Source organism: Monodelphis domestica, chromosome 7 (assembly GCF_027887165.1).
Source record: "Monodelphis domestica isolate mMonDom1 chromosome 7, mMonDom1.pri, whole genome shotgun sequence".
Classification (NCBI taxonomy): Eukaryota; Metazoa; Chordata; class Mammalia; order Didelphimorphia; family Didelphidae; genus Monodelphis; species Monodelphis domestica.
In genome coordinates, this window is record NC_077233.1 from 200,824,447 (window position 1) to 200,837,988 (window position 13,542).

Here is a 13,542-nt window from a genome sequence, read left to right on the forward strand (position 1 = left end):
TTAGGCAACCTGGGTTCAGCTTCCAATGTTTCTACTTATTAAATTTATTACCTTAATAACTACTGATCATCTCTGCATTATTTCTCCACCTGTTAAATGAGGGTGTTGGAGTAGATGACTTATGAAGTCCCTTTCAATGCTTTATTTATGAGATTCTGAGTTTCTATAAAGAATGTAAATTTGACAATTTTCACTGTTAGCAACTCCCTTGATATTCCTCTGTGATCACTTTACTCACCAATTCTCTTTAATATTCTTCAATATTGTTAGACTTAAGAGATATTTTAAAAAGTAAAAAACACGTCTTTCATGAGGAAATGTTCAAATATTTGTGCCTTTAAATTAAAATATATATAACTAATTCAACACAAAATATGTCCTACCACTGAATGAAGTTGAAAGATCAACAGTGAAGAACTGTTATTAAGTGACATGTATGTAAATGTAAATGAGAACATTAAATGACAACCAACTTATACAAGATTGTTTTAATGAATCTGATATTAATATTTCAGTCAGTTAAGCAGAGAGGTTATTAGTTCTTTGGAAACAGTCACAGTAATTGTTTCCTAAGGAAAGGACAGTTTCCAAAGACAAAGAAGACATTAGCATCAGTGAACAGAATATATCTACTTGGTGAATTAACATGTTTAATATATTTTAATGAACTATTAACTATTAAAAAACAACAAATGATATTATTTTTATGACAACCTTGGCAAGAATCATCTAATAAGAAAAATCCATAATAATTCTAATACTTAAGGGATCATGGGTTAATTCCATCCCACATATTTCAGGTAGAATAGATTCACCAGTTAGAAGGCACAGAGCATCTTTAGATAAAACTTTTTTGTTGTTGTTGATGATATAAAAAATGGCAGCATAAAATAGCAGCTATAAAAACTTTCATGATTTAGGGTTGGAGATGCTCCACTATTGAAGATACAGAGCATCACCTCCTGTGACATTCTTAGGAGTTCTTCTCAGAAATCTTGACTGTGACAGTCTTGACTTCAAGGTATTCATGAAGACCATATTTTCCCCTAGAGAGTAAAAAAAAATTGCATTAGAGATACTTCCATATATACAAAATAGTCAATGTCTCAGTATGAATTTTTCTCTGGTTCTTCAGGGAAGATATAAGATAGGGTAGGGCTAGAGGGCAAGTCTTAGAGTCAAGAAGACCATGGTGTTGGTCTTACTCAGCTATGTGACCATGGGTAAGTCACTTAATGTCAAAGGACTTCAATCTCAAAGAATAGGGATTAAAGAAGAAATGCTGATCTGCATCAGTAGAAGAAATTTTGTCATTAGGAATCCTCCATATTCACAAAATCCAGCTATGGACACTCCACACCCCCCCCCCTTCCAGGATTAAGCTCTCTGAAGCTTTTATCTACTCAGAAACATCTATAATAGAAACAATAACTCTTAGAAACACTATATGTACTAATAATTCCTTTCATAAATTCATATAAAAAGTTATGGCCTCTGGGGACAGTCAGGTGGCTCAGTGTATTGAGAACCAGGTCTAGAGTTGGGAGGACCTAGGTTCAAATCTGGCTGCAAACACCTCCTAGGTATGTGACCCTGGAGGAATCACTTAACCCACACTCCCTATCCCTTATTGCACTTCTGCCTTGCAACTAACACATACAGTAGTGATTCTTAGATAGAAGATAAGGGTTTTTAAAGGTTTTAGCTTTTTTTTGGAAGTTGTGACAGTGATGCTCGTATTACATAGGCATATTGCATCAGCTACAAGGCTGAGATTCTAGGAATGTTTCCAAAGTTAAGTGCAGGGGGAATATCTAGCTATCTGAGTAACTGGCAGGAGTAAGATAGCAACACAGTGCAGAGGACAATTGGAGGTGACAGGGGCACTGTGTATAGAAAGGACAGTTCAACTATGTGCAGTTAAAGTGGGAAAGGTCTTCCCTTTCCATCCTCTTAAAACTGTGACTCTTTCTATCTCCTTCTTAGAGTCCATATGCCATCTCTGAACTCCTGAAGAAGTGCAGGCTGGCATTTAGTGAGTCAGGGAGTTTGGGAACATGAATAACAATGGAACAGTAAATATTCTGTCATTTCCAGATTGGCACCTGATGCAAAGTGTTAGCCTCTCTTCCCTAGTTATATCTCTTGGTGAGTGGCATTCTAAAAAACAAGAGGATATATATACATATATATTATAAGTTAAATATATATTTTGTAAATATAGATATATTATAAATATATATTTTGTTATATTTTTGCTTATATATATTATTATGTGACTGCTGAACCGAAGGAAGCTGAATCTCCAAAGGACTCAAGAATCATTTTACATTAATTATTTAAATTTAAATCATTGTATTTAAATTTAAATATTATCAAATTATAATGAGATTAAAGATGACCATTCATCAAGCAAATTTTGCCTTGAAAATTTCTAATGTTCCTTCAAAGAAATACCACAATATGGAAACATAAACAAGAAGAAAGCAATATTTCTAAGTGAGCAAAAGCTATAAAAACACTACAGAGGCATTAAAAGTTTAAGTATCTGTTACTAGCCAACAATATTCCACTATATGTTTATCCTGTTCTCGGGGTGAAACAAAGAGACCATTGTTTATCACTGAGAAGCTAACATTGCAACAATGTATTTTTAAAATGGCAAAAGTACTGTCAACATGGAGTCTAGAAACCCCAAACTTGTGGCCTAGTGGGATGTGGAAACCCCAGATTTTGACCTGTCACATGAGAGTTCCTCCCTGAGGGAAAGTCCTACTTCAGTGCCTCTTAGACTAACAATAGACTTTAAGATTTGGCACAGGAGGTGACACATCAGTCTCACAAGGGGAAGGAGGGTGTGATATACTGGGAGAGGCTTTTGGAGACAAGGAGAGTCATTTGACATCTTAAAGTCTATTGTTAGTCTAAGAGGCACTGAAGTAGGACTTTCTCTCAGGGAGGAACTCTCATGTGACAGGTCAAAATCTGGGGTTTCCACATCCCACTAGGCCACAAGTTTGGGGCTTTTGGATTCCATGTTGACAATACAATTAGTACAATTTTGTTATAATGAAGAATTTCTATTTATTTATTTATTTTAAATCCTTACCTTCTGTCTTGCTCTGTTTTTGGTTCAAAGGCAGAAGAGCAGTAAGGTCTAGGCAATGGGGGTTGAGTGACTTGCCCAGGGTCACACAGTTGGAAAGTGTCTGAGGCCAAATTTGAACCTAAGACCTCCTGTCTTTGGGCCTGACTCTCAATCCATTAAGCCATGCAGATGCCCCCAGTCATGTATTTATAAAAGAAAAGTATTTGTTCAATTTTTAAATGAATATGGTTCAATTGTGACTCTTCTTTTGTCCAGAAACTATATATAAATATAAGTATGTAGTTGTATGAATTTGTATACATCTTTTCACACTTATCTATGGAATCTAAGATTCAATGAACTATTTGGGTTTCTAAGTTCCTAAGAAAGAGGAAGGGAAGCACATGATAAAGCAAAGATACAGAATTATTACTGAGCAAACAAGGAACATCCACTAACACATATCATAGACATTCCACCTAAAATGCCAAAAGGCCTTACTTACAGTTCTCGTCCATTTCCAGACATCTTGAATCCACCAAAAGGGGTTTGAGGAGAAGAAAAGCCATAGCAATTCACCCTTTAAAGACAAGAGTATTTTAAATTAACAGTTTAGTTTCATTCAGTCAGCTTTTGTTAGGTTGCTACTATATTTGAAGTTGATTTCATTTTATTTTTTGGAAGGGAAAGGAAGATATAAATGGAAAAGGAATATACATTTATTCAATGTGTATTGTATATTAAGAAGTGTATTGAATACTTTAGAAATGGTATCCGCTTTTGATTTTGCATCAGATCTGTGATTTCAGCTTGATAGAGAACTCCTAATGAAAAAAAGCTTCTCTACCAAAGGAGGTCTATATAGATCTGCTCTGCAACTTACAATCTGAAATTTTGCCAGGACACTAAGTAGTTAAATTATTTGTCCAGAACTATGACTGGTATGGGTGGTACAGTGGATTGTCAAGTCCTAGAGTCAAAAATACTGAGTTCAAAACCAGGATCAGACAATTACTAGGTATGTGACCCTGGCCAAGTGGCCAAGTCTCTTAACCCTTGTTAATTCAATTTTCCCATCTGTAAAACGATACAGAAAAAGAAATGGCAAACCACTCTCATATTTCTGTCAAGAAAACCTCAGATGAGTCACAGAGAGTTGGACATGACAGAAACAGCAACGACAACAGTGATATGGCCCTGTGTCAGAGGCAGGACAAAAATGCAAGTCTTCAAGGTTCTGGGTCCAGCTCTTTAACTATTAGGACAAATTACCTCTCTGTTCAGAGTAGGGAATAAATGCAAAATTTTCTAGATTTAGGTTACATATCTTTAATTCCATAATTCAGTGGCATTGTCATCACATCAGTGTGGGTACTCCCTCTTTTGGAAGAGAACACATTTCATCGACTCTTTTCATAGTCTGTGTGATTCTCAAGAAACCTAAAGAAATTATTTTTTTAATTGAATTTATGAAGGACAGCATGACAAGGAAGATTTTTAAACAATCTAAAAAGTTTCCTATGACAAATTAAACAATATTTACTGATGTTATTAGTTTATAACAAGTAAAGTATGTTGCCACTCATACTTAATTTCTCATACCTCTCACATAGGTACGTGGACACTTTCTCTATATTATCTCACTCATTCTAACTTATCTTACTAGAGGTTCCTACTGAAATGGACCAACACAATATGGTTACATTACAATTCTCTCAAGGTCCTATATTAACTATATTTTGGGGGATATGTACTTACTATATTCACTATGTTAGTTCTTGAGCCCCTACTGATGCAATTCCATTTACACAAAACATCTACTCAAAATGATATTTTTGAGTTTTAAATAAAAACCTTTTTTAAAAATTCTTACCGTCTGCCTGAGATTCTATACTATGTATTGGTTCCAAGGCAGAAGAATGGTAAGGGCCAGGTGAAACAGAAAAATAAACTGAGAGGAAACTATTATTATTGAAATAGAGAATGGTAAACTGAGGGGAAACTGTTACTTCTGCAAATGACTGTTGTTCTCTGGCTGGCTGTGATTAGAGAGAGATGCTACAGGAACCTAAACTTGCTTATTTGTAATGGATGTAGAACAGAGAAATGCTGAGGGATGCTACCACACAGGGATGCTGGTAGACAGGGAATATTGCTCTAGATAGATACTGGAGGATACTCTGGGGTTTGCCTACATATCCCTACTGATTGCTGATTGATCAATCTATTTCCTAACCTCCTTCCTCCCTTACTCCCTCCCTTAATCAATCTCTCCCTTTTGTCTCCCTCACCTCCCAAATCTTCTTGAAGCCTTTGCTTCTTTCCTCCCTCCTGAGTAAACTATAAAGATATTCCAATTGTTTTCTCAGTCAAGGGGTTTATTGGGATAACAGGATGTGAAACTGAGGTAAGAGGGATGAGGATTTCCCTAATTTAAAGGAGATAAAATTGAGGGTTTTGGGGAGTCACAAGTGTGACTCTTAAACAGTTAGGAAGATGGAGGACAACAGCAGTAAAAATCTTCTTTCTTCTTCACAAATCAGTAAGGTCTCTCAGCTTAACCCCAGAAAACAACAAAGTTCTAAATCTCTCCTTTTCTCCTGGCCAGCTCAACTCTCTTATAGACCACCAAAGCTTCTCCCCTGGTCAGCTTCAACTGCTCAGAGCCAAAGAAACAGAGACCCAGTCCCCCCAAACCAAGTTTCTCCTCTTAGTGTGGCCAGCAAAAGCCCCCAACTGCCACTCGGAATGGGAACATTCCATTGGAATCTTCTCTTGACTGACATCTAGAGCTAGATATCTAGCCCTGCATCTTGGTCCACAAGTCCTGTAAAACCTCTCTCTCTCTCTCATGTCTCTATCACATAGGCAATGGGGGTTAATTAACTAGACCAGGGTCACACAGCTAGGAAGTGTTTGAGGCCAGATATGAGTCCAGGACCTCCCATCTCTAAAGTCTGGCTCTCAATCCATTGAGCCACCCAACTGCCCGCAAACCATTTTGTTAACAATTCCTCAAAAGAAATAATTTTGTAGGTACTGATATATTAAAGCAAATGGATGAAAAATGAAAGTAATCTACAAACAATATAAATAATTAATATTTATACAATTCTTACTGTATGTTGAGTACTTTGCTAAGCAACTTCCCATAATTATCAGATTGATCCAATAGCATCACAATATCCCTCGGAGGTAGGTGCTATTATTATGCCAGTAGATGAGCAAGTGAGGCAAATAGAGGTTAAATGACTCCCCTAATACCACATAGTCAGCAATGTATATAGCTATATTAGAACTCAGATCTTCCTGACCCTAGGCTTAGTGTTCTATCTACTACACTAACTAGATCAAAATCTCCTACTAAAGCAAGCAGTATCTGTGGTCATACTTTCACAAAAACTGATCAAGAGAGCTTATGAATCATAAAATCACATCTTCTAAAGATAATTCATATTTCTGGACATTTGGACTTCAGTGTTTTCTTTCTGTCTCAGGAACTATTCATAAAAGTTCTTGAACATAACTTATATTTTTAATTCCATAGTTTAGCATAATTCATAGCATGTAGTAAATGCTTAAAACTTATTTTCTTGCCTTCCCTTGAAATCATTAGTTAGGACCCCTAATACCTTAGCATAAAAGTCTTAGCTAAAAAAGGACAAAATGCTTACTATATTCATATATTATAATGCTATGTATGGAACCCTATGTTTTCAATATGATTGACTTATCTGATAAAGGACTCTAAAGATACAGTTGATAATTCATGTGACATTGCTTCATCTGATAGATATATAATATGCCCTCTTATCATGAATTCTACCATTATGTTTGTTATCATTAATAAGCACTACTAAAAAAAAGTATATACTTCCATATGTATGCAAAATGTTTAGAAGTCATCAGTGTAGACAAGATGGACATTCAGGAAAAAAAAAAGTTGTAGGAATTGTAAACATGTTAAAAATTAACATGTTGATGAGTTTTTTCCCTTAAAGGACTCCCTTGTAGACACAGGCCAAACCAACTTTGGGGATCTAAGGAAGAAGGCTTCTTTCCATTTTTGAGCTGTATTGATTGCCTCTCCTTCATACACTACGTTGTCTAGATTGTTGATTTCCTTTTGTAACTGAATGATGTCTAATGTACTTGGTGTCCCCAAGCACCCTGAAAATGCTGCACCACTTTATCCAATCTGTAAGAGTCATTATCATATCTCAACAGCTTGATGTAACAATTCCTTAGAATGCTTTTCAGATTGTGTTGAGTCTCTCACTAGGAAGAAAGTCTATTTGGACTGCTAATGCTAGTGCAACTATTATTTTTTCAGTAGTCCTAACTACGATAGAGAGTGTATGTAGGAGAAAGTATTGAGAGAACAGTTATAAATGAAGAAGCCTACCCTAAAGCAAGGCCAAAAGTAATTGGGAGGTGATTATTTCAAAATTGCTATATGATCACAAAGACTGATATAGCAATTAATCTGAGAATGTGCAAATCCACAAGAAATAGAACAAAGGACTTAGCCACATAAAGTTATTATATCGTGTTGAAGTACTGAATTTCGAGTCAGGGTACTTAGGTTTATATTCTGGTTCTGTTCCTTACTGTATGAATTCACCATGTCACTTAACATCTCTGAGGTTAGGGTTTCTAATTTATCGAATTCAAATGGTTGGGCTAAATGTTTGCCAAGATCCCTTTCAGCTCTAAATTACATGACCCTGAATATAACCAAGAAGATAAGGTTCAGTTCCTGCCTCTGACACATACTGGCTATGTGATCCTGGGGAAGTCACTAACTTCTCAATGCCACCAGCAACTCTTAAATATTCCTCCAAAACAACTGTCCAAATTTCAGAGCAAGTGCTAACTAGTAGGGGTGTTTCCTCCCTTGGAGATCTCTATACCAATGAAATCACAAGTCTAGTCCCCAAATAAGATATGTAACCATAACATATAACACCTCCTCTTCCGCCACAATGAATACAGTGTTGAGTATGTATTAGGTGCTAATAAATATTTATTGATCAATTATTTTTTCTCTATTCTGAACTGGTCATTTCACTAGAAAAGTTTCTACTCAAAATGGAAATTCTTTCCATTGATGGAGTGAGGCAACTCATAATAGTGTAATGTAATATTAGAGAGGTTTCAGTAATTTAAAAGCTTAAATGACTTGCCACACAGCAACTATTTGTCAGAGACAGCACTTGAACTTAAGTTTGCTTGACCCTAAGCCTGGTTCTTAGACATTTACTAGATATGCTTGACTGCCTCCATTTCCTCAACCTTAAAATGGAGAAAATTATTTCAGCTACCTCCCAGGGTTTCTGTCAGAATAAAATGAGATGATATTTTAAAGCTATATAAATGCTACCTATTATTATTACATTTTAATTTTATATGATAAAATATTATAATTTATTATGGTACTTAATAACACTATATAATATATAAAGCACTTTATATAATTATAATACTTTAATAATATATTTATGGTATTATGTATTATTTAAATTTTGTTATTCATATTACTTACAATGTCAATATTACTAACACCTCACTGCCTCTCAATTAGTCTATTTTAAACAACAGCTTTCATTAAAATATCTTTAGGAACCAAACCACAAAGGATAGCTAGACTTCAATTAAACCACCAAATCTCTAACCTATAAAACATTAGTGGCTCAGAAAACAAGAATAGAAGGTCTACATCCCAGTGACCCACTTGATTTGAAAGGAGGGAAAATATTGCTTTTTCAAATGTCCAAGTTTTTCTCTTAATGTGATCTGAGACATAACAGAATTCCCTAAAAGCTCACATAGATAAGGTTTGACTTACCAAACAGTTCCAGCTTGCAGGACAGAGGAAATTGTCAAGGCTTTATCAAGGTCTTTGGTAAAAATGCCTGCTGCTAAGCCATAGTTAGTATTGTTGGCCCTCTTGATCACTTCATCAATAGTTTTAAACTTCATAATTTGTTGGACTGGTCCAAAAATCTGCTCCACAGAGAGAAGGAGAGAGATAAAGACATGCGGGAAATGAGAGAGAAGAAGGGGGGGCGGCATACAAATATGAATTAAATCAAGATGGCTGCTGTTTTGTTGCATGGACAGTTTGTTTTTGTTTGGTGATTCATTTGGAATATGAATTGAAGCTTGACAAGTTAGGGGTAGATGTCTTCTTAAGATGATACATGAAATCACTTTGATGTAAAGAAGACTAGATTTAGTTTTCACTGTATTCTCATTGACTAGGATGGTATCCTGCATATGGTAGGCAATTAAAAATGCTAGTTGAATGAATGCCCTTCTAGAAAACATGTAAGGAAGCACCTTGGCACAGTGGAAAGAATCCCAAAAATCAGAATCCGAGGGTCTGGGTTCTAATCTTGGCTATGCTCCTTATATATTTGATATTGAACAAATAATTTTGCTTTTTTTTAGCCTTACTTTATTTATCTATAATATAATAGTTGAGCTCCAAGGCCTTTTCCAACTTTATATCTATGATCCTCTACTAAAATTTAAAGTATTTATATCAGAAATAAAATTTCAGTTGAGGATTATTAAAACTCTCCTTTCAACTTATAGCTTCCTCTCTTTTTCTTTCTTTCTTTCTTTCTTTCTTTCTTTCTTTCTTTCTTTCTTTCTTTCTTTCTTTCTTTCTTTCTTTCTTTCTTTCTTTCTTTCTTTCTTTCTTTCTTTCTTTCTTTCTTTCTTTCTTTCTTTCTTTCTTTCTTTCTTTCTTTCTTTCTTTCTTTCTTTCTTTCTTTCTTTCTTTCTTTCTTTCTTTCTTTCTTTCTTTCTTTCTTTCTTTTTCTTTCTTTCTTTCTTCTTTCCCCTTACATTCCATCTTGGAATCAATACTGTGTATTGGTTCCAAGGCTGAAGAGTGGTAAGGGCTAGGAAATGGGGGTCAAGTGAGTTGCCCAGGGTCACTCAGCTAGGAAACGTCTGAGGCCAGATTTGAATCTAGGACCTCCCATCTCTAGGCCTGGTTCTCAATCCACCAAGCCACCCAGCTGCCCCCTCAACTTATAACCTTCAAGAAAATTGCACAAAGACAGGTCATTCCCAAAGTTTCCAACAAAAAACAATATTATCAAACTGAATCTGTTTTATGATCAGATCACTAGCTTTATAATAGTACCTGTAGGCAGGAGTCACTTGACACCATTTATAATCTAGGACAGAGAAAATTACTTAGGTAAAACCAAGGAGTGACCTGAATGTTCACAACTCAGATCTATATTTTAATCTCCAATGGTCAATGAGTTCCAAAGTGAATGCATAATCCAATCAGAAGGAATCATTTTCTGCTTACGGACAAAATGGTCATGGATGAATCACATCATGTATCTGGTCTTCTGTTTTTTGGGGGGGTTATTTGGTCATAAAATTAGAGAGTTTGATTAGGTCATTTTTAAGATAGTTCTTTAAATTCTTATATTTTATTCTCCTTATATCTAAAAGAAGTGGGATTATTAAGTGATATCAAAGTTCCTTTCCAAGTTTGAAACCAATTTCTACACTTTGGAATTATCCAAGTCACTTTCCAGATACTCTTTTTTTTTTCTGCCAAGTACTTCCATAAATTGGAAAACATCTATACAGGGAATGCCAGAGGCAGAATGTTGCATGTGTTGTCATACTTGATCACTTTGTCAGTCAAATCTGCCTTTTTCCCTTTAAAATAAGGGATAGAGTCTATGAAAAAGCAGGGTGTCTGTGGAATTAAAAAAAATCCATGAGCTTTAAAAAAAAATCTGTGTGAGCAAACAAGTAAGATATTATTTTCTTAGGCATTAATTTTTTCCTACAAATCTTCCTCTTAAATTCAAGTCTGTCCAATAAGCATTATGAAAAGATTAGACTAATGATACACAGGTTCCTAGGACTTCCTTAAACAAAGGCGGATAAATTAGTTTCTCAAAGTAAAGTTGTTCTCTGAAAGAGATGAATGCAGGACCTTGGAATTGAAAATGCTTAGAGTGAATACTGAGTGGTTGTAAAGGGAAACAAAAATGAACATCAATAGCAGAATGGTCTAATATGGAAACTCTGTAAGTAAAAGTCATGCATCACCAGTTGTGACATCTTAGGTATGTCTCTTTGCCATCTATAAGCCTCAGTTATCTTACCTGAAAAAAAGGGTAATATTGCCAGTGAGTGAGATGATACAAATAAATAAAGTTTCTGTGATTTTACCAGTCTTACACATTCCCTCCAACAAAATCAAACCATCACCAAGTTATGAATTAGTAGGTAATTCCAAATGAGTGGCTGATTCACACAAAAGTTAAGTGATAAGTCCACATGGCTAGTCAGTATCAGAAGCAAGATTGACAACCAGGCCTTTCTGATTAGGAGCCTAAATACTCATCCATTATATCATGATGCCTTTGTATAAGTACCAACAAAATGAGATCAGAGACTTAAGGGCTCTCTGAAAAGTTAGATAGGCTTAATGAGGACAGGGCATGGGCATGCTAGGAAATGTTCACAATTGGTTCTCCAAAACTGGTGACTTACTTTTAAGTTTGATCTACATTATTCACATTTCCTTCATTATTTTCTTAAGTCTAGACATCAAAAAATCAACAAGTTAAACCATGATTTGTAAGATGTGGTGATTTTTAAGCTATAAATGGTCATGATGAACATTTATCAAGTGGCTCTCAAGAGCCATTCAGAACAGTCCTCAGCATATCCCTAAAAGACCATTTACTACTATATTCTATAAGGGGAGGGGGACAATATATTTATTACATTATCTTTTAATCAAATTGTTGTGTTTAAATGTGGTCTGTTTTTGGTCTTTTCCGTATATAAAGATATTAAAAAACTGGAGAGGGGTAAGAGTGGTTCAGTGGAAATAGCATTCTTTGACTTTGCAATCAAAAGAAGCACATTCACATTTTCCATCTAATGCTGACTAGGCATTAAGCAATTTATTTACTTTCTCAAGGACTCCTGTTACCTTATCTAGAATATAAAAGTGTTAAAGTCTTCTGAGGTGCCTTCTTTTTAGCAACTATTATCATTATCGGTATTATTAAATGGAAAAATGGAATTAGATAGAAGGGGATACAGAAACTTAAGCTAGATAAAGGGGGAAACATCTTGACAATCAGAGTAATAAGAATTTTGGTAGATTCTGTGAAGTCTTCATCCATTCAGATGTTTTGCAACTATAAATAATTTGTTCTGGAAAGTTTGCTTTATTTGTAAACTTGAAAGACAGGGCTCTGAATCAGATGATGTATCTTGTCTTCAAGATGCGATCGTTAAATGGGCTCAATGGCTTCTACAATATTTCATAAATTCAAATTAGGTCAGCAATGATCTCAATAAGGGCAGGTATTATAAAGGTTCCCTATTGAAAGAGGAGAAGGCTTGAGAAATAAAATGAATTTGGCATTTTATGTCTTCTACTATTAGTTTTTTAATAGAGATATTTTCTCTTTCTATTACTTTGGTATAATAATGTTTTGAACTTCTGTATCATAATTTGTAATTATTACCAGATGGTTTGGTAGTGCTCAGGATTCCCTATCCTAGGTGCCAATAGTTAAAAAATCTATTCATGAATGAGACAAATCATTAAGATAAAATAGAAAGGGAAATTAACATCTAATGGGAAAGTTGTGCCTTGGAATTTGAAACTATGTACAAGATTGTACACACAAAAGTACACACAAAAGTGACTGATGGAACAGAATGTAACCAATTCCTTTACCTCTTCTTTAGCGATCCGCATTTCATCAGTAACATTGGAGAACACAGTGGGCTGGATGAAGTAACCTTTATTTCCAAATGGTCCTCCTCCACATTCCAGTTTAGCTCCTTCTTTTTTTCCACTCTCAATGAGATCAAGTATTTTTGTGTATTGCTCCTTATCAATCTATATGATTAAATGAGAGGAAAAGGAGGAGAGCCAGAAGAAAGCAAAGAAAAAAATTAGATTGAAAATGATTCTTTAAACATATGATTTAAAAAATAGAAAAATTGTTAAATTTTTTATCTAAATAGTTTCTCTGGCCTCAGTTAGTTGTTAGTGTTTTTTTTAATCTATCTTTATAAAGTATTACAAAAATGTAAAATAAGATTAGCATATTGCAAAAATAATTTATTACAATGAATTTTATTGCTAGTTAATTTTATTTTTTATTTTTATTTAAAAAAAAAACCCTTACCTTCCATTTTGGAATCAATACTGGGTACTGGTTCCAAGGCAGCAGAGTGTTAAGGGCTAGGCAATGGGGGGGTAAGTGACTTGCTCAGGGTCACACAACTAGGAAGTGACTGAGGCCAGATTTGAACCTTGGACTTCCTGTCTCTAGGCCTGGGTTTTAATCTACTGAGCTATGCAGATGCCCCCTTGCTAGTTAGTTTTAAAAAGTCCTTGACATGTGGCTAAAAAAGAGGAAAAGAAGACCTATCTT

The 13,542-nt window shown here is 35.0% G+C and overlaps 1 protein-coding gene across 1 annotated transcript in view; it reads right to left on the reverse strand.

The window, feature by feature from the left end:
• Nucleotides 1–473: 473 nt before the first annotated feature.
• The window catches only part of ALDH1A5 (aldehyde dehydrogenase 1 family, member A5), a 42,889-nt gene continuing 29,820 nt past the window's right edge, over nucleotides 474–13,542 (reverse strand). Inside the window, exons 10-13 of the mRNA XM_001373162.4 lie at nucleotides 12,837–13,001; nucleotides 8,937–9,094; nucleotides 3,594–3,668; nucleotides 474–1,046 (exon numbers count right to left, since the gene is read on the reverse strand). Of these exons, the coding sequence (XP_001373199.2) occupies nucleotides 974–1,046; nucleotides 3,594–3,668; nucleotides 8,937–9,094; nucleotides 12,837–13,001 (471 nt within the window). The 3' untranslated portion in view covers nucleotides 474–973. The remainder of the gene's footprint in view (nucleotides 1,047–3,593; nucleotides 3,669–8,936; nucleotides 9,095–12,836; nucleotides 13,002–13,542) is intronic.